We start from the raw sequence: 22,749 nt of genomic DNA, 5'->3' as shown, positions 1-22,749 counted from the left end.
CACCCACACAAACACACACAAACACACACACACACACACACACACATGTACATACGCACGCATGTACGCACGCACACACCCACAGACACACACACACACACACACACACACACACACACACACACATTGACTCCCACAAATCTCATACACACAATACACACACTCATACGCACATACACGGTTGGCCTAGTGGTAAGGCGTCCGCCCCGTGATCGGGAGGTCGTGGGTTAGAATCCAGGCCGGGTCATACCTAAGACTTTAAAATTGGCAATCTAGTGGGTGCTCCGCCTGGCGGCTGGCATTATGGGGTTAGTGCATGCTAGGACTGGTTGGTCCGGTGTCAGAATAATGTGACTGGGTGAGACATGAAGCCTGTGCTGCGACTTCTGCCTTTTGTGTGGCGCACGTTATATCTCAAAGCAGCACCGCTCTGATAATTATGGAAACAAACAAACAAATACGCACATAGACAGACGGACACACACACACCTTTACAAACAAACACATATACACACTCATACACACACAAACATACACACAAACTCATGCACACACACATTCACACACACACACACTCCGGTTGGTCCGGTGTCAGAATAATGTGACTGGGTGAGATATGAAGCCTGTGCTGCGACTTCTGTCTTGTGTGTGGCGCACGTTATATGTCAAAGCAGCACCGCGCCCTGATATGGCCCTTCGTGGTCGGCTGGGCGTTAAGCAAACAAACAAACACCCACCCCACACACACACACACACATTGTACATACGCACGCACACACACACACACACACACACACACACACACACACACACACACACACACACACACATTGACTGACACAAATCTCATACACACATAACACACACTTATACGCACATAGACCGGCACGGTTGGCCTATAGTGGAAAGGCGTCCGCCCCGTGATCGGGAGGTCGTGGGCTCGAACCCCGCGGCCGGGTCATATCTAAGACTTTAAAATTGGCAATCTAGTGGCTGCTCCGCCTGGCGTCTGGCATTATGGGGTTAGTGCTAGGACTGGTTGGTCCGGTGTCAGAATAATGTGACTGGGTGAGACATGAAGCCTGTGCTGCGACTTCTGTCTTGTGTGTGGCGCACGTTATATGTCAAAGCAGCACCGCCCTGATATGGCCCTTCGTGGTCGGCTGGGCGTTGAGCAAACAAACAAACAAATACGCACATAGACAGTCGGACACACACACCTTTACAAACAAACACATATACACACTCATACACACACAAACATACACACAAACTCATGCACACACACATTCACTCACACACACACACTCTCTCTCTCTCTCTCTCTCTCTCTCTCTCAAACACACACACACACACACTCACTCACACACTCTCTAACAAAAAACTTCATACACACAAAACACACACCCATACGCACATATGGACAGACGGACATGCACACCTTTACAAACAAACACACATACACGCACACACATACACTTATGCCCACACACACACTTACACACACACGGGGTACAGACTCATGCACGCGTGCGCACGCACACACACACACACACAAATACACACACACCGCACAATACGAGTACAGACTCATGCACGCGTGCGCACACACACACACACACACACACACACACACACAAATACACACACACACACACACACACACAAATACACACACACACACTCACACACACACACACACACAGTAACACTAACACATGTGCACAAAATGAACACAAACACACACACTGCGCGAGAGAGAAAGACTACAGGGAGGCATGACGTCATGATGCATTAATTGACGTCAAAGACTTTCGACCGTGACGTATTCTTCTTACGCGAGCTTTATCCATAGTCTGCATAGACTTGGAAACTACGGAATTTCTACCCGTCCAAAGCGGCCTGGGGTGGCGTTTGCTGAAAAAATGGGGGCGCCTATTTTACCCACCGTATTTTTGTTAGTATGGTCCCCATTTTTGGTGAACTTCCATCTCCAACTGTAGCACGTAGCCGGGCACAACGAATCCTTCTTTATCATGTATTATTCGGTGTGCACATTTCTCAAATCGATTACAGTATAGCGTTCACGGGATACCTCCAGCTTCGCTGGGATAAGAGATTTTAAGATGCATTAGGATTCTTTAGCAATGCTTGAAAATTATATATAACAGGGAAATATGTGTTTGTAATAAAAAAATAAAAAAATTAAGTAGATGTGCAACGCCAAGGCACTGCATACCCCAGCGAAAGACAAACCTCTCTCTCTGTCTGTCTCTGTCTATCTCTGTCTGTCTGTCTACGTCTGTCTCTGTCTGTCTCTCTCTCTCTCAAACACACACACACACACGAACACACACACACACACACACACACACACACACACACATACCCAAAGTTACACACGTACACACATACACACTCACTCACACGCACTCACTCACTCTCTCACACACACTTCATACACACAAAACACACCCCCATACGCACATACAGACAGACAGACATATACACACCTTACAAACACACATACACACACACACATACACTTACGCACACGCACAAACACACACCCACTCTCTCTCTCTCTCTTTCTCTCTTATACAAACAGACACACACACACACACACACACACACACACACACACACACACACACACACACACACACACGTACATACGCACGCATGTACGCACGCACACACCCACAGACACACACACACACACACACACACACACACACACACACACACATTGACTCACACAAATCTCATACACACAAACCACACACTTATACGCACATACACGGTTGGCCTAGTGGTAAGGCGTCCGTCCCGTGATCGGGAGGTCGTGGGTTCGAACCCAGGCCGGGTCATACCTAAGACTTTAAAATCGGCAATCTAGTGGCTGCTCCGCCTGGCGTCTGGCATTATGGGGTTAGTGCTAGGACTGGTTGGTCCGGTGTCAGAATAATGTGACTGGGTGAGACATGAAGCCTGTGCTGCGACTTCTGTTTTGTGTGTGGCGCACGTTATATGTCAAAGCAGCACCGCCCTGATATGGCCCTTCGTGGCCGGCTGGGCGTTAAGCAAACAAACAAACAAACAAACAAATATGCACATAGACAGTAAGACACACACACACCTTTACAAACAAACACATATACACACTCATACACACACAAACATACACACAAACTCATGCACACACACATTCACACACACACACTCTCTCTCTTTCTCTCTCAAATACGCACACACACCCCAAGTCACACACACACACACACACACATACACACACTCACTCACACGCATTCACTCACTCTCTCAGTCACAAAAAACTTCATACACACAAAACACACACCCATATGGACAGACGGACATACCCACCTTTACAAACAAACACACATACACGCACACACATACACTTACACACACACGAGTACAGACTCATGCACGCGTGCGCGCGCACACACACACAAACACACACAAATACACACACACACCACACACATATGAGTACAGACTCATGCACGCGTGCGAACACACACACACACACACACAAATAAGCACACACACACACACACACACACACACACACACACACACACACACACACACACACACAAACATTAACACTAACACATGTGCACAAACTGAACACAAACACACACACTACTGCGCGAGAGAGAAAGACTACAGGGAGGCATGACGTCATGATGCATTAATTGACGTCAAAGACTTTCGACCGTGACGTATTCTTCTTACGCGAGCTTTATCCATAGACTTGGAAACTACGGAATTTCTACCCGTCCAAAGCGGCCTTGGGTGGCGTTTGCTGAAAAAATGGGGGCGACTATTGCACCCACCGTATTTTTGTTAGTATGGTCCCAATTTTTGGTGAACTTCCATCTCCAACTGTAGCACGTAGCCGGGCACAAAGAATCCTTCTTTATCATGTATTATTCGGTATGCACATTTCTCAAGTCGATTACAGTATAGCGTTCACGGGATACCTCCAGCTTCGCTGGGATAAAAAATCCTTCATGAATTATATATAATCATGTTTTTCAATATAATCAGAGAGTACAGTTATATTTTGCCAGCTGCTTGATAATAGTTTTTATAAGTTTTGTAAAAGAAACAGAGATGGAGAGAGAGAGAGAGACGGAGAGAGAGAGAGAGAGAGAGAGAGAGAGAAACATTGAACTTTGAACTTTATTACAGGAAAGATAGCATTAGGTCGAGAGAGAGAGAGAGAGAGAGAGAGAGAGAGAGAGAGAGAGAGAGAGAGAGAGAGAGAGAGAGAGAGAGAGAGAGAGAGAGAGAGAGAGAGAGAGAGAGAGAGAGATTCAATGTTTGTATATTGCTTCACTAGTGACTGATGCGACTTCCTTTACTTTTTCAGTATATTTGCGTACACTGAGCCGGAACTTCACTCCACTTCAGCATAACTGTATGTATTATCATTCTGATGTATTTTCTTCTTCTTGAAAAAAACCACCAATTGTTCGTTGTGAGACATAGAGAGATAGGTTAAGAAAACTTTGATCAAACTTAAGCGGTTTCCCACTGACCACGTTCTGGCACAGCATTATGTATACTGGTGTAGCGATTATGGGAGAAATCGGTAAAAAGTCACGGCTGGTTGAACAGTGAAAAGATTACATTTAGGAACAATTTGGAAAGGTCTTTTGACGGCATAAAAAAACCTGCTTGAAGAAGTATTACTACTTGTTAACAAAAAACAGCTGCAAACAGAATTATAAACGCGTATACCACACAAAAACATCTTTCAACCCAAGTTCGACTGAGGCCCCGTCTGCAGAAGAACACGCTCACTGCCGATCTCATTTCCGCTAAGAAGAAAACACGGTCAAGAGAGAGAGAGAGAGAGATGAGGAAGGTGGTTCTTTTCTACTTTTAGTAGTGACTGACGTTTGTGTGGGATTACCATATTGGTTTTCAGTTTGTGCATTTGATACAGGTAAGCAGAATTTCCGCATAATGACCTCACGTTTATTGATTAGCGCTTTGCAGCTGCTCAGTCGTAAGTCACTAAGTGTCGTCTGCTGATGCGCCCTTGAGAGAGTTATCTATCTACGCACTGTTGGCAGGAATGGCACTAAATAACTTCGAGCAGAAAGGATGATTCACGGAGAGGTGCAGTGATTCCGCGGATAATTCTTTCAGTGTGCAGATGACGGCATCAAAGTAAGGTTAAGAAATAGTTGAGAACAGCCGGCTTGTAACTGGAATCTCGTGTTCATTTATGAAACTGTTGGAAAATGTTGCTGGGTCCACATTGATCGGCACATATTTAGAACTCTTTGAACAGTCGCGAAAAATTCCAGACTGTTTGTTTTGGCAGGGAGCCTATTCTTTGTTATTTTTGTCGCAGGTCAGTATGGAGATGCATGAGCTTGTTGTGATTTAAGACTTTGTAAAACTTTGTTTACTTTTATCTGTACAAGATAATATGAACAAGATTCTTCATAACTAAACTTGTTTGAGACAGATGCTGAGAAAAAGATTTTTTAAAAAATCACCTTACTGAGTTTGTACTATTTAAAAAAGATACTTTTCTCAAGAAAGAAATTTGTTGTTTGGTGGGTGAATTATTTCTATTAGTATAATTACTTCTGCTGTGGAAATGACATAGTATTAGTAATTGTAACCACTAACTGTGCAAACAGTTGTATGTTAATAATGAGTAATGCTGATGGTTCACCTGAGTGCATGTGTGATGTAGACAATGTTACTTATTTGTTCTTAATTGTCTGTGTTGTGGCCTTTGGCGCAACAGAATATTATTTTTTTATTGAAGATATTACGGGAAGCTGTGAAATAAAAAAAGTTATTTGACAATAACACTTTATAATATAACTTCGCTCCGTCGGGCTTCAATTAGCTTTGGTCGGGCGTCAATCCACGATAACGACCTCAACATTTTAAATGGAAGCATGTCAATGTGTAATTAACCATGGGACAACAGCAAGTCTTCTTTATATTATAGGGAGATGTTCAGTTCTTTCATCAGGGGGGCCTCCATTCTGATAATCATCGCTCCACGGCTATCGCCAGTTTGTCTCTGACAGCATGCTAAATTATTGTGCGAATCTAGGAAAACAAGAATACAGAGTTATCTCCCATATCATATGTTTTTCTCAAATTTAGATCAGTGTTCGCGAGACAAAAATGATTGCAGATTGGCCGACTTCGACAGTGATCTCCGTTCTGTTCTTCACAGTTATGATAAAAACATCGTTCTAAGGTCAAAACAAGTCAAAATTTTGAGACTGCTGTCGGAAGGAGACCGTGATATATGGTTGCATCACTCTCAACTGGTTACAGAAAAAATCGTCTGCACCGGCGATTATCACGTGACACTTTAGAGTTGTTTGCACAGTATATATATATATATATATCCCATGACCTCCCTTCTTTGTCTCTGTTACTTCAGTATGGGTATATATGTTGTATTTTTATAGCTCAATAAATACATCATGGACTCCAAAAAATATATGATAGTGCAGATTCCGATTTGGGCAAAGGACTACTTTCCTCCCGACCTTTGACCTCGCGCCGAACAATGTGACACATTTGTATGAAGTTCTAAAATCGTATTGCACGGCTCAGAAAACCATATCAGTTGCACGCAAAAATGAATCTCAGAACTGATCTGATGTATGAGATGCAATAAGCAAAAGTTTCTTTCATTATGAAAGCAATGCAGGTCGAAAAAAACGAACATTCAACTTACAAGATAACCAGATGCTAGCGAACCAAAACAAAAACACGAGTACCCTCCCCTTGCATCGTTAGCAGACGACTTTTGAGAATCTGTCGGTAGTGTGTTTTGGTGTGCGCCTTCAGCTATCACACATCGGCTGTTTCACGTGTTTTGCGAGCAAGTCTACTCTTTTGCCTGGCTCTGCAGTAAGTCCACATATTTTTCCGTAATCCAGTCATATTCCTTCAAAATGCAATCAATCGGCGGTGACAGACGTGTCGGTCGCGTTTTCCACACACCCATACCAGTTTAAGTTCATCCATGCAAACACACTCGCAAAACAGTTTATCACGTAGATACATTTCAAATAGGGAGCAAATGGTTAAATCTAAACCTACATATTTGTTCCCTAAAATTTGCTTCTCTGTCAATAAGCCTAATTACACACGTTCGAGAAAAACAACGTGGAATCGATTCTGAATCGAGTAAGCCAAATGGGTCCCAAACCCGTTTCGCCCGTTCTGCCGACCTGAAACGCAAAACAAAAGAATTGTGCGCTTCAACTAAATTAATTTCTATTTGACTTCATTACTTTCTTGCAACTTATGAACCTTTACTTAAAGCTTTTAAATGGTCTGAAAGTAGTGTTACCGCGTACTTATCGATGCACTCATTCGTTTTATTTTTTCAGCGACGGTCACTTAGTTTAAGGTTGCAAAAGGGCTAAGTCTCGCTGGCAACAGTTTTACCCTGCACAGATCGCAACAGTGCCGCTAGTAGTCTACACTTTGTGTTTGATGGTAGAATGGGATATACAGATTACAACACTCGTGGTTTTTTATATGGCTTGTATTTCAGTCAAGACCCAGCGGGAATATCAATCGAGAGCCACTCGCCAGAGGCTCGTGTCTCCCGATGATATTCATCCGCTGAGTCTTGACTGAAATACAAGCCATATAAAAAACCACTCGTGTTGTAACCTATACATATACATGTATCCGCGAAAGATAGCTCGCTTGAAACTGTCTTACACATCAATTCCTTTGTAATTTAAAAATTACACAACACCATGAAAAATCATTATCGATGATAGCGAATCTGCTTATAAGTTATATTTATATATCCATAACACATTACGAAAAGATCTAAATATATATTTATGTAAAAAATCGATTTCCTCTCCAGACAAGGAAAACCAAGGCATCCTGTCAGGGATAGGGCTTAAAAACAAAATAGGTGTGGTTACGGTAACACACATCGAGTCGCACACTTATTTCCCTGTCAAGTAGGTTTAATTTGTACACATTAGAAAAAAAAGTTTTAAAAAAAAGTGATTGCCTACCTACCTACCCTATTTTTTTTGGCTATGTTACCGTAACCACACCTATTTTTTTTTGTGGCCTAGAATGAGACCCGAAGGGAAGTAACTCATCAGGTTCCATTGTATAACAAAAATAGTCATGGTTAAAATAAGAATATTTTTAGAATAACATTACTTTTTTTTTATTGTTTCAGTCCAATTGATCAATAAGAACAGTGTACGCTTGCCTTGGAAGGAAGGAAGCACTTTGGCCATGACTTGAGCAAGGAGCGCGCGGAGGACAGGATCAGTCAGCAAGTAACTGGATCAGGTGGAGGTGGTGGAGTGGGAGGAACTGCGAAGAGTCATGGGGATCCAGGAGTACCTTGCGTTTTGTGTCGGAGCTTTGGTGAGTTTCATTAATAATAATGATAATGAAAATGACAGCTTATATAACGCAAACCACAGTAATCTATGCCTTTAGATATTAACTATGAATACAAAAAGTGAAAAGTTAAAAACATTACGTCACGCTCATAAGAAAAATACCTAACTCGGTGTTAGGCATTTCTGCAGTCAGGACTGCAGGGGAAGCTACTGGAAGGGTACCTATCATGTAGACTCTCAAGACTATCAAAAATGATTGTCATGGATACTTAAGCAAAACTGCCGTTCCTGTTTCTGAGTTAGGCACTTTTCTGCAGAGGCTGCTGCTTTCATACAGGAAGACTTATTTGGTGTGCAAAAGCTTATTTGGGTTATGCAGCTGTGCTGATTGAAAACGTTGCTGCCAGCTCTTTAAGGTTAAGGTCATCCAGAAAAATCAGGTGGTTGGAGGTGATGCCGAACTTGCCCAGGAAGTGTGTGACCTCCGTGCGTAAGGGGAAGTCACTCCGAGGGATGTTGAGGAGGGGAAGGAAGAGGGGAAGGGCTTATTCCGCTGTCAACCCCTCGAGATGCAGTTTGCAACTTATTACTAAAATAAGATAGGCAGATTGTTCAGAAACCGAAAACGTTTTTCTGAAAACACGAAAAATTGACACAAGTATTTATATTGAAGCAATTATCTAATGAGCGTGCCGATTAGATCATTTCAAGTCAGATAAACTTTATTGCCTGTCCAAAAGAGAGAAATCATGGTGCAAGCTAGTTTTTTCATCTGTTTCATAACGTAATGATGTTGATGATTGGAAGAAACAATGCCAAAAATGTGCAAGATACTAGACGGACGTTCATTCTGCCTGACACGGGTTAGTTCCGCCTTGGGAGTGCTGAGTTCCCTGGGGCTATTACAGTATTAGTAAGGCGGCTGGGCTTATCCCGGCCGCAGCGCTTGTTAGAGCATTTTCTGTTCATTAAAATCTCTGTAATTTTACCCCCATTTAAAGACTCTCTCCTTTTTTAAGATTTTCAGATTTTCTCAGATTTTTGGAGGTCTTCAAAGCAAGTTTCCACTGTATCAATGTTCTTACTACAACATCCTGTTTGGTGATTTCAGGAGAAGCTTGAGGATTTTCCAGTGGTGCATGTCGTCGTGGGCAACGAGGCATGTGACCTGGATTCCGCTGTGTCCGCAGTCACCTTTGCCTACTACCTGCATGAGGTAAAGGCCTGCAACAAATTTATTTTTTCTTTAATGTACACGCTCACAGGTGAGACGTTGATTAAAAAGTCAGGTTCATTGAATATTAATTCCCGATCCCCCGAAATCAGAGTGTTACTGCCTAAATGGGGGGGTGGGGGGGGGGGGGGTGGGGTGGGGTGGGGGGGGGGGGTTTTTTTTTTTTTTTTTTTTTTTTTTTTTTTTTTTTTTTTTTTTTTGATTTTTTTTTTTTTTAATTTTTTTTTTTTGAGTAATGTTTTTACTATAACATTAACATTACTATATCTAAATGTATTTTAAGCAACTTTTCTATATAACAATTCCCTCTCAAAAATGCATACAATATCCAGAGGGGAGCCATATCTATAAATACCAACACACATTTTGGCTATCACAATCAAATAATTCACATAACTTATTAGTGCCTTGGAACTTTGTGAATTTTCAAATACGCCCAAAAAAACTTCCTTTACGGTAATTTTAATGATCATATTATATTTACAATTCACTTTATCTTCAACGCATTTCCAAATGGACATAATTTTCGGGCAAAAGTAAAAAAAATGTTCAATATAATCAATTTCGTTCTCACAGTGAGTACAGCAATTACTCACGGAAATGCCTATTTTATACAATAAAATATTTGTGGGGTAAATATTGTGCAATATTTTCCAGTGCAACATTCGCAATCTTGTTTCTGTGGTTACTTTGTTTACTATTAACCATTGCTCTTTTCCCGGCCTGAAATCAAATTTATGTTCCCAAAATTTAACTACAACCGGCTCCACATATTTTTCCTTTATAATTAATTTGCGAAATTGACAAGGCTTACTCAGGTTCTTTAAATCGTTGAATCCACATACATTTCCATTTGCAGAGCGTAGTGTTGCTGCTTTAACTGCTGTACAAATCACCCTATATTCAAAGAATCTTGTGGGCTTACATCCAACCTTCTGCTGCATAATATTAAAGGGCACAATCTCATTACCAACATATACATCCTTTACTCGACAAACGCCTGCTTTAATCCAGTCGCTAAAAAACAGGGTTTGGCCGCAATAGATTATATCCTTGCTGTTCCATAAACACGTATCTCTTAATAACATGTCTCCACCTACTGCTCTCTGAATCATGTCCTTATTTTTCAACCAACAAATTAAAACTTGTTTCCAAAATACATTTTTAATTAATCCCAATCCTTTAAATTTTTTTACCGTGGTGTTAGATTGGAAGCAACACAACCTTTCACCAAGCTTCGAAAACATATGTATCGGTATTTGTTTCCAACTTTCCTGCTTTTCGTTCAATAAATTTGCCGCCCAGGACAACAAACAAGAGGACTGCATATCAATGACATCAATCATTTTTAAACCCCCATCAGGAAACTCTTGACACATCACTTTTCTTTTAACTTTCTCAAATGCCTTAGTGTTTGAAAATCGTTTTTTCCAAATAAATCTGTAAAACATAGTATTTATCTCAGTCAATACCTTTTCGGGTATTACCAGTGCTTGCAACGGATAAATAATCTGCGATAACAAAAGAGATTTCACAATGCATATTTTCCCCATGATACTACAATTTCGTTTAAACCATTTTACAATGTTGCGTCGTATATTTTCAATACGGCTTGTCCAATTTTCTTCAATCTCAGAGACCGATGAGGAGCTACTGAAATAAATTCCCAAAATCTTCACTTTTGTAGTCCACCTTAACCCGCACTCATTTTCATTACCATATTTATTACTGCCCAAGGCTGTCACGTTTCAATATATCACTTAAGGTGATTATGAACCGGTTAATTACTACTAATTAACTAACCACACCACGATCCACTCTCGCAGGCATACAATTAAATAGAGTCAACAAAAGTATAAGTTTCAGACGCCTGTTTATGTATAAACTCTCCACCTCCCTCGAGCCTTCACTCAAAATATGTTCCTTTTACGTTCTCAACACGTAAAAAACCAGTGTTCACTGACAAAATGCCAGTAGTATATAGAAAATTAACGTAACACGCTGAACCCGTGTAAATATAGTTAAATGTGAATGTTCTGTTCGAAAAGCTCTAGTTCGTGCAGGTGTCACACACCCCACGTTGTCGCTACTCCAATGAAATCATAGATACGAAAAGACAACGGTGGTCAACGGGGTGCGTACGACATGGTGCACTTAGCTTTATCTCTGCTGCTGCTGCTTAGCCGGTATGCTGGTTAGTCGGTCCGCTGGTTAGCCGGTTCGCTGGTTAGCCGGTCCGCTGGTTAGCCGGTCTCCTGGTTAGCCGGTCTCCTGGTTAGCGTAGCTTCATCAGTTCCCGCCAGAGTCAGCCGTGCAGATGTCACAGGAACACGAAACGAACGAATCGGATCGAACGAACGAAGGCTGCAAACAGAAAGCATCGGTGCACTAAACATGTCAGCTACCCCTCACCCACCACCTTAAAACATGTCATCTTTAAATATCTCATCGAGCACGTGGGCCTGCACAAAACGGACTTTTTACAACAACAAAACAGTCATTTTCCGTCCTTCTCTCCCTATCTGCAAAAACCATATACAGATTAGTATTTTAGCGTCACAGAGAGTAAATTATGCGCTAACCTGGAAAGAACAACAGAGAGTATTTCATTCCACAACACAGACTCATCAACAGCGTTAAATAATGATTTATTACCTCAAAAGCCTATGATTGTAACTCTCAATGGAAGCAAAGTCCGCCTCCTCCCTGGAACAGCCTCTGTTCGTCAACAGTGACCAAAAACCTCCAGAACCCCTTGTCGAATCCTTATGCGAAAGCCATCGCCGACGAAGGAATGTTGACGACTTGTCCTCAGCAAAACATGTGGCAGTGGAAGTTCCCATAGAGTGCCGAATATAATATTCGGTGAAAAACCATCATACTCTAGAAACTGTATTAGATCCTTCCCCTTCTGCCGCTGGGTGTCAAGTGTCCCGTACTCGTGTCTCTGTCAGACAACCTAGCCAAAATACACGTGACTGACCTTGTCACAAAACCAGTCCAGCTATACACAATTTTGCCTCCCCAAGCAGAAAAAGACACGAGAAACTCAATCCCTGAAAATCCCGTGTGCGCTGTCAGCGAAAAACCGTCAGCCCTATGATAGCAGAAACCCGCACTGTGAAGCTCGTGCGTTTCAAAACATCCGTGCTCGGGAGCACTGTCAGCAAACTCTGCTGTGTCCAATATCACGCACAGGCGCTTTCTATCATAACCGACCAAGAACAGGCACTCCACTGAGTGACACTTTCTTGGTCTCTGTCACCCGATCGTGACACACCTCCCCTCTTCAAGACGAAACCTCAGTTTCGCTCACAGTCATGTTCTCCTCTACAGCCCGAGAGAGAAAGTCAGCTCCAACATTGTTGGCGCCCGGAATGACGCGTACCGTGAATTGGTACGGTTGGAGAATCAACGCCCAGCGCATAAGTCTGGCGTTTGCCAACCTTGCAACCTGAAGATATTGCAGAGGTTGATGGTCCGTCTCCAGACAGAAAGGTCGTCCGTACAGGTACGCTTCGAACTTCTGGATGCCCCAGACAATGGCGAGACACTCGCGTTCAACCGTTGCATACGCTGCCTCGGCCGAGGTCAGCTTACGGCTGGCGAAGCAAACAGGGTGCAAAAACCCCTCTGTCTCCTGAAGCAACACTGCCCCAAGTCCCTTCCCTGAAGCGTCTGTCCTCAGCACGAAGTCCTTGTTCAGGTCTGGTAGTCGGAGAATAGGCTGACTGGTGAGTCGCCTCTTCAGGGTGTTGAATGCGGAGCTACATTCCTCAGTCCACACTACAACGGTCGGTTGTAGTTTCTTGGTAAGGTTGGTCAGTGGTAGAGCGATTTCGGCAAAGTGCGGGATGAAGCGTCTATAGAAGCTGGCTAGGCCCAGGAAAGACCTGACTTCTTTCTTCGTGCGCGGTGGCTCCGCCTCCCGAATCTTCTGGATCTTGTCGTCCTCTGGAACGAGCAATCCCTCGCCGACAACATGACCCAGGAAAGACAATTCCCGAAATCCCAAGTAGCACTTGGACGGTTTAGCTCCCAGATTTCCGTCCTTCAACCTTCCGAACACGTCGCGCAGGGCGTCGAGATGTTCAGTCCATGTCTCTGTCGCGATCAGCACATCGTCGATGAAACTGCTGATGTCCTCGCGCTTCAAAGGTTCCAAAAGCGAGTGAAGACGGCACCTGCATTCTGTAGACCAAAAGGCATGACTGTCCATTGGAACTGGCCGAATGGAGTGGTAAATGCAGTCTTTGGGCGATCTTCCTCGGCAACTGGAATTTGCCAGTATCCCTTGGTGAGGTCCAGTTTGGAAAAGTACTTGGCCTTGGCCAAGTGACTGAAGATGTAGTCCACATCAGGCATGGGTTCCGCGTCAAACGCCGTAATCTTGTTCAGCTTCCGGTAGTCGACACAGAACCTGACGCGTCCATCCTTCTTCTTCACCAGCACAATTGGTGAACTGTAGGGAGAGTTCGCTGGCTCGATGACGCCCAACTTCGTCATGTCGGCGATTTCCTTCCTGACCACCTCCTTCTGGGCATGAGGCATGGGATACTGCTTCGTCCTCACTGGCTGTTTCTCCAGCAAGTCGAAGGTAAACTCCTCTAGATGCGTCTGAAGTGGTATGTCTGTAAGGACCCGTGCTGCATCCTTCAGGATCTCTTGCAAGTCCGCCTGCTGGTCGTCCCCAAGATCAGGTGAGATGTGCACGTCCGTGTGATCCTCACTAGCCTCCAGCGGACAAACTGGTACACGTCCTCCTCCCTGTTCTTCCGTTGTCTCGTCCATCACGACAGCAACTGCTTCTGTCACTTTGTCCTTTTCCCCGTAGGCAGTCCTCTCTATGTAGGCGCGCAGCAGGTTGGCGTGGTACAGGCGTGCTTTCCCGTTCATGACGATCCTGTAGTCGTTCTGGCCCACTTTCGCTGTCACCTCAAAAGGTCCTTGCCACTGCAGTTGTAGCTTGTTGTGTTTGACAGGTAGAAGTAGTAACACCCGTTCTCCAATCTTGAAGCTGCGCGGCCGTGCCTTGCGGTCGAATCCTCGCGCGTAACGCTGTGCTGCTCTTCCCAGGTTCTCTTGAGCCAGTTTGCAGGTCTCTTCAATCCTGTTCCTGAGTTCTACGATGTAGGTCGCTGTCGTCTGCACCTCCTCGTCAGCTTCTTCGTCTGTCCAAGCCTGACGCAGGATAGCCATGGGACCGCGTACCTGTCTGCCGTACAACAACTCAAATGGGGAAAAACCCAAGCTCTCCTGAGGAACCTCGCGGTATGCAAAAAGCAATGCTGGGATGTACCTGTCCCACGTGCGTGGTTTCTCCTGAGCTAGTTTCCTCAGCATGGTCTTCAAGGTGCCATTGAACCTCTCCACCAGTCCGTTGCACTGAGCATGGTAAGGAGTGGTGAAGTGCTGCTCCAGTGATAGCAGTCGTGCTGCCTCCGCCATCACTCCTCCCGTGAACTGCGTGCCTCTGTCGGTGAGTACCTCTGATGGAATTCCCAGCCGGGACCACATAGTAACCAGAGCCTCAGCTACTCGCGTGGCTTCAATCGATTTCAGAGGGATCGCCTCTGGGTATCGAGTAGCGTAGTCCACCATGGTCAAAATGTATCTGTTTCCGTCCTCAGACGCAGGCAAGATGGGCCCGATGATGTCCACTGCGACCCGACGAAAGGGTTCGTCGATGAGCGGCATCTTCTCTAAGGGGACCTTTCTCACCCTTCCTTTGGCAACCACCTTCTGGCACTTATCGCAGGACGCACAGAAACGTCGGACATCCGTGCAGATGCCTGGCCAGTAAAAGTGGCGCCAGACCCGATCCGTGGTCTTCTTGGTGCCAAGATGACCTCCCAGAATCGAGTCGTGTGCCGTTGCCATGACACCCTCGCGAAACTCGCGAGGCACGACAACCTGTTTGAATGTACCTTCTTGGTTGCTGAACTCCCGGTAGAGCAACTTCTTGTCCCTGAGGAACCTTGACCTCCCATGCTTCCCGCTCAGCTTCACCTTCCCCGACTTCGCGTGCTCCCGAGGAGTAGCTAAGGTCGGGTCAGAATCCTGAGCCTTCGCGAGAAGCGCGGGGGTCACGTTCCCCAGGGCAGCTCGTGCAGCAGGTAGGGGTTTGAGAGGTTTGTCCTCTCGCTCCGCCTGTGCCCGCGTGAGCACTGAAATGACGTCGGGAGACCGATAAACGGGAACCTCCCTGGTGACGCCGTCCACAAACTGAACCCGGTTTCCAATGAGCAAGTCGCATGGAGGATCGTCCATGACGACGGCCACAATGGTCCCCGTGAACAACGGTGTTACGACCTTGATCACTGCCGTGTTCAAGTCGTAAGCGTGAGATGCCTCGGCCATTCTCACCCTGATGCTGTCTCCTGTGTAGGCCATGGCTGGAACTAGACTCGCCCGAACCACTATCATGTCTGCTCCTGTGTCCCGCAGACCTTCGCCCTTCACTCCGTTAACGTAGACGTTGCAGTGGGGCTGGAAATGTTTCCTGGAGCACGAAACGCAGAGTTGTGGAATGGTGCATGAGCTCGTGACGTCCCTGAACTCCTCACTGCCAACGAAGTGAACGCCCTTCTGGTCAGCCTGTCTCTTGTGGCAGTCCTTCTTCACGTGGCCCCGCTTGTTGCAGTAGTAACACTGGATGTCAGTTCTGGAACTTGATCCTTTGTGTCCCTGATCGTCCTTCCCGTCCTTGGGTCCTGAAGAACCCGAATTTCCCGATTTTCCTGGCCGTGAGCCTGAGGATTTGCCGGAGATCGCCTGGGCGTCCTCGTGCACTCTGATCCAGTCGGCTGCTTCCTGAGTAGTCTTTGGCTGGTGCTCCTGCACGAAGGTCACCACCTCAGGTCGCAGGCTGGACATCAGTTGCTCCATGACAATGAGGTCGGCAAGGTCGTTGACGGTCCAGTCCTTTTCGGCCATCTCCACCCAGCGCCGCAGGTAGAGATTAAGGCGTGCCACAAACTGATGACTCAGCTCGCCGCTCAGTCTCTTGCTGTTACGCAGACGTCGTCTGTAAGCTTCAGCAGTCAGGTTGAAGCGCTGGAGTAACGCCTTCTTTAGTGCCTGATAGTCTCTCGCCTCGTCGTCCTCCAAAGCGTTGTAGAGCTGCAATGCGCGTCCCTTTAAGCAGGTGCTAAGGCGGCTAGCCCACGTGGCCTCTTCCCACTTCTGGTCAGATGCAATGCGCTCAAACCGGCGTAAAAAGTCGTCGAGCTCGTCCTTGTCATCGTCGAACGTCGGCAGTCTCGTACGGTCAGCAACAAACGTCGGCGCGCTAGCCTGAGTAAGCGTACCCTTCTCTGCCTGTAGCTTAGCTAGTTCTAGCTGGTGATCGCGTTCGGCCTGTTTGTCCTGTCTGTCACGTTCTGCCTGTCGTTCCTGTCTCTCAAGCTCGTCTTTCTTTTCTTGTCTGTCTCGTTCTCTTTCTTGTCTGTCAAGTTCGTCTTTCCTTTCCTGTCTGTCTCGTTCGGCCTGTCGTTCGGCCTGTCGTTCCCTTTCTTGTCTGTCAAGTTCGTCCTTCTTGTCCTGTCTGTCACGTTCGGCCTGTCGTTCTTGTCTGTCAAGCTCTTCTTTTCTCGTCTGTCGCTCTATGTCTTCCTTACGTTCTAACTCCTTGCGCTTAAGCAAACTACGCGCTCTAACGCGTGCGTCTCGCTCTGTCTGTTCCTCGCTACCAGGAGTCTCAAAAGTTAATCTCTTCGTAGGAGATCCCCCTGTAGCCATGGTTAGTTTAGCAAAGCTTTATCACAAAAGTAAGTCTAACGCAGCTATAGCTAGAATACGCGGTGACGAAAGCGGTGGATACAAAAATCCAGCAACCGGAAAATGCAGAAGAAAAATCCAAACGGTGTAGAACAAAACGCGTAGCCTACTTTATGGCTGCTTTTTGCGGTGAAACAAAGTGTTTCCCACAGCCGTGGCCTACTTTATCGGCTGCTTTTTGCGGTGAAACAGAGTGTCTCCCACAGCCTTGGTTAGGACAGAAGTCCTCGGACCCTTCCCCCCCAAAATTCCAACAAAGTCAAAATATGGAGAAAAATCCAAGTAAAACAAGACGGTAGAAAATGTAACCTGTTACAGAATGCGAAACAACAATGTAGAGAAAACTGAGTAAAACGAATAACAAATCCGCTAACCCTGCTCAGCTCTCTGCAACGGAAAACTCTGAACGTACAACAACAAAGATTCACAAACAAAGGAAAGGGAAGTAATCACAGTTAGCGCATACAATAACTCACAAATTACAATTTACATTTCCTGCAAGATGTGAATCGCTTAAGGTGTGGTATATGATCAAAACTATACAAAAAAGGGTAGCACCAAGCAGAAAATAGGTCGAGCACTGACGAGATTATCTGCTCTTAGTTATCCTTAATTGGTGGGTCTTTATCAGTTGGAAATTAACTGAGTAAATCCCGGCTTGGCCCCCATGTGTCACGTTTCAATATATCACTTAAGGTGATTATGAACCGGTTAATTACTACTAATTAACTAACCACACCACGATCCACTCTCGCAGGCATACAATTAAATAGAGTCAACAAAAGTATAAGTTTCAGACGCCTGTTTATGTATAAACTCTCCACCTCCCTCGAGCCTTCACTCAAAATATGTTCCTTTTACGTTCTCAACACGTAAAAAACCAGTGTTCACTGACAAAATGCCAGTAGTATATAGAAAATTAACGTAACACGCTGAACCCGTGTAAATATAGTTAAATGTGAATGTTCTGTTCGAAAAGCTCTAGTTCGTGCAGGTGTCACACACCCCACGTTGTCGCTACTCCAATGAAATCATAGATACGAAAAGACAACGGTGGTCAACGGGGTGCGTACGACATGGTGCACTTAGCTTTATCTCTGCTGCTGCTGCTTAGCCGGTATGCTGGTTAGTCGGTCCGCTGGTTAGCCGGTTCGCTGGTTAGCCGGTCCGCTGGTTAGCCGGTCTCCTGGTTAGCCGGTCTCCTGGTTAGCGTAGCTTCATCAGTTCCCGCCAGAGTCAGCCGTGCAGATGTCACAGGAACACGAAACGAACGAATCGGATCGAACGAACGAAGGCTGCAAACAGAAAGCATCGGTGCACTAAACATGTCAGCTACCCCTCACCCACCACCTTAAAACATGTCATCTTTAAATATCTCATCGAGCACGTGGGCCTGCACAAAACGGACTTTTTACAACAACAAAACAGTCATTTTCCGTCCTTCTCTCCCTATCTGCAAAAACCATATACAGATTAGTATTTTAGCGTCACAGAGAGTAAATTATGCGCTAACCTGGAAAGAACAACAGAGAGTATTTCATTCCACAACACAGACTCATCAACAGCGTTAAATAATGATTTATTACCTCAAAAGCCTATGATTGTAACTCTCAATGGAAGCAAAGTCCGCCTCCTCCCTGGAACAGCCTCTGTTCGTCAACAGTGACCAAAAACCTCCAGAACCCCTTGTCGAATCCTTATGCGAAAGCCATCGCCGACGAAGGAATGTTGACGACTTGTCCTCAGCAAAACATGTGGCAGTGGAAGTTCCCATAGAGTGCCGAATATAATATTCGGTGAAAAACCATCATACTCTAGAAACTGTATTAGATCCTTCCCCTTCTGCCGCTGGGTGTCAAGTGTCCCGTACTCGTGTCTCTGTCAGACAACCTAGCCAAAATACACGTGACTGACCTTGTCACAAAACCAGTCCAGCTATACACAATTTTGCCTCCCCAAGCAGAAAAAGACACGAGAAACTCAATCCCTGAAAATCCCGTGTGCGCTGTCAGCGAAAAACCGTCAGCCCTATGATAGCAGAAACCCGCACTGTGAAGCTCGTGCGTTTCAAAACATCCGTGCTCGGGAGCACTGTCAGCAAACTCTGCTGTGTCCAATATCACGCACAGGCGCTTTCTATCATAACCGACCAAGAACAGGCACTCCACTGAGTGACACTTTCTTGGTCTCTGTCACCCGATCGTGACAAAGGCCATGATTTCAGTTTTTTGTCTATTCATTGCCAAACCAGAGAATTTGGAAAAATAGGTTACAAGGGTTAATGCGTTTTTTAACTCATCCATATCGTTCAGAAATAGGGTCACATCATCAGCATATAATAATATCTTAAAGAACATATCATAATTATCATTAGTTTCTTTTGGCAGAGGCAGACCCTTAATTGAACCATCATTTCGAATTTTCAAGGCCAACAATTCTAATGCAAGGATGAAGGCCATCGGTGAAAAAGAACAGCCCTGTCTGATACCTGCGTTCAATTCAATACATTCCGATAACCAGCCCATAAAATTGATACAACTTTCCGATTTATACAATAGAATCTCTACCCATCTTACAAAGACGGCACCAAAATTAAATCGTTTAAATGCATACACAATATACTCTTTGGAAATCGTGTCGAAAGCAGCTTTATAGTCCAGTGCTACAAGGAACCCAGGTTTATTATATTCGTTTACATACGATACTAAATCGTCTATTTGCCGGATCGCTGAACTAATGGTTCGACCCTTCAAAAAACCATACTGATCTTCACCAATAATATCTAAAATAACTTTAGATAGGCGAACTGAAAGAGTCTTCGCCAATATTTTATAATCAGTGTTTAATAGTGAAATCGGTCGCCAATTATTAAGGTCGTCCCTTGGTAATTGTTTACCCTTATGAATTAATATCATTATTGCCCGTTTTTGTGTGACGGTTAATTCTCCCTTTAAAAAAGATGCATGAAAGGAATTCAATACCATGTGTTTTATTTTACACCAGAAGAACTTCATAAAGGAGGTTGTAATACCATCACATCCAGGGGAGGAACCGTTTTTCATATTTTTTAAGGATGTCGACAATTCTGTTAAAGTGATCGGACTATCAATTCCAGTCTTCTGCTGTTCTGTTAATTGAGGAACTTCAACACCATCCAAAAACTGTTCAACCAAATTTTCATCAAACTCAATATTTTTTTCGTATCTCCTTCTAAAAAACTGGACTTGTTCAGTCAAAATATCATCCTGATTTGTTATCACCTGACCATCTGCTTTAGCAAGACAATCCATAATTTTCGCGTTCGAGTGTGTTTTTTCCATATTGAGAAAATACTTTGTATTTTTTTCTCCTTCTTCAATAAATTTAATTCGGGACCTAGTTTGGGCTCCCTTAGCTTCCTGTATTGAATAAATTTCCAGTTCAGCTTTTACTTTATCTTTTTCCATCAACAATTCGTTATTATCTTGATCTAAAACAAGGGCTTTGTCAATCCTATTCAAATTTTCCAACAATTCCCCATGTCTATTAAACTTACATCTATTTTTTTCTTTACTGTACCGAATACAAAATTCTCTTATTTTAATCTTACACAAGTCCCATTTTACGTGATCCTCCCTTATTTCATCTTGTATCTCAAATTCTTCCAACATCAAATTCAATTCATCAACAAAGATATGATCCTTTAACAAACTATCATTAAATTTCCAATATGATGGACCACGCTGAAATGAACATAATTTATATGTTATGTTAACCGACCTATGGTCGGATTGTGCAACGGAACATATATTACAGTCTCTAATATTATTAAGCACAGAGTCGGAAACAAAAATGTAATCCAATCTGCGAGCAATGAAAGGATTTTTTCTTGACCACGTAAATTCCCTTTCCTGTGGCCAGAATAACCTCCACATATCATTTAACTCACTATTTTCCAAGAACTTTTTAAAGCGATTAACATCCCCCACATTATGTTTTTCTCCACTAATAATGTCTTCTTCATTATCAATTACGCAGTTAAAATCTCCACACACTATGTAGTTCAACATATTCAGCGACTGAATGTGCTTTTCCAACTTTTCAAAAAAAAGATATTTTTCTTTACCAATCGTTGGAGCATATACATTCGAGATACAAACGTCCTCATTCTGCAGAGAAATTCGTACCGTCAAAATCCTGCTATTTCGATAAATACACGTCACAGGATACTGAAAACTCTTTTTAATAAAAATGATTTGTCCCATACTGTGTTTTGTACCACAACAATAAAACATTTGACCTCCCCATTCTTTTTCCCAAACTGTAATATCGGTTTCATGTACATATGATTCCTGCACACAAATGATATCGTACGATAGTTTCTTTAAATATCGAAAAAAAGTCTTCCTCTTTGTCGTATTTCTCAGTCCATGAATATTAATACTTGTTATCTTTAAATCATCCATGATGACATATCAACATTGATTTCAGTCGAGTCGTATTCAAAAATCAGAGTCCATAGAGCGTAGCCAGGTCGTTTCCTCCAAAATCCGTCCAGTTGGCGCCAGCCAGGGGCTAGGTGATCTCGGCTGCAACGTCACACTGCTCCTCGAGAGATGATGTAGTCGGGCCAAGGGGTAGGTCATCCCGTCTAGCAGCCTTGGCTGCATCGTTGTCCACAGGGGAGCTAAGCGGGCGCTTTTCTCTCGGGCAGGACTGGGACCTGTGAAAGGCAAGTTTCGACTGCTTGATTGCACGCGCGGGACGAGACGATGGTGTTTCAGGGGTAGAGAACTGGGTCGCTGCCGCGCTGGCACCGTCTTCAGCGGAGTCTTCAGACGGGGACACTTCCGCGGGGAGCTGCTCCGACGCAGGTGCCTGAGCCTCCCTGACGTCACGTAGGAGGGAGCAGGAGGGGTGGCCACTCTTGTGGCCGGTACGACGGCAGGTCTTGCAGACAACTTCCTCGGTGCACGAGGAAGCGTAATGCCCCTTGACGAGGCATCGAGAACAAGTGGTGTGTTCTGGAGAGAATTTTTGTTCTCTGTGGTACAGAGAGGCTGTCGCCGAGCCAATGTTTATCTTGGTGGGGAGGGGCTGGTCAGGGATTTGGATATAGACAAATCTTCTCCCCGTGAGCCATCTTGTTAGTCCCCCCCTCTCATCCCTGTCCTTTTCCATCATTAGTTTGGATTGAGGTTTACACCCCATCTGGACCACTTTCTTTTCGATCTCATCGTTGCTGTAACTGATGGGGATGTTGCCGATAATGAGTTTGGTGGTCTTAACTTCCTCGTCACCGTCTGCGGATCGTACGATAAAGGGATTTTTGTCAAAAGGGGA

General features: G+C 44.5%; 1 protein-coding gene across 2 annotated transcripts in view; it reads left to right on the top strand.

The window, feature by feature from the left end:
• Positions 1-4,716: 4,716 nt before the first annotated feature.
• LOC138950501 (uncharacterized) overlaps positions 4,717-22,749 on the top strand; it is a 96,451-nt gene continuing 78,418 nt past the window's right edge. Inside the window, exons 1-3 of one of the 2 annotated variants that reach the window (XM_070322213.1) lie at positions 4,717-4,981; positions 8,243-8,436; positions 9,526-9,630. In XM_070322213.1, the coding sequence (XP_070178314.1) occupies positions 8,395-8,436; positions 9,526-9,630 (147 nt within the window). In that variant the 5' untranslated portion in view covers positions 4,717-4,981; positions 8,243-8,394. The remainder of the gene's footprint in view (positions 4,982-8,242; positions 8,437-9,525; positions 9,631-22,749) is intronic. The other variant, XM_070322214.1, reaches the window with a different exon arrangement.

The sequence above is a fragment of the Littorina saxatilis genome, linkage group LG16 (assembly GCF_037325665.1).
Source record: "Littorina saxatilis isolate snail1 linkage group LG16, US_GU_Lsax_2.0, whole genome shotgun sequence".
In the NCBI taxonomy this organism is placed as follows: domain Eukaryota; kingdom Metazoa; phylum Mollusca; class Gastropoda; order Littorinimorpha; family Littorinidae; genus Littorina; species Littorina saxatilis.
This window is presented reverse-complemented; position numbering and strand designations above follow the sequence as displayed.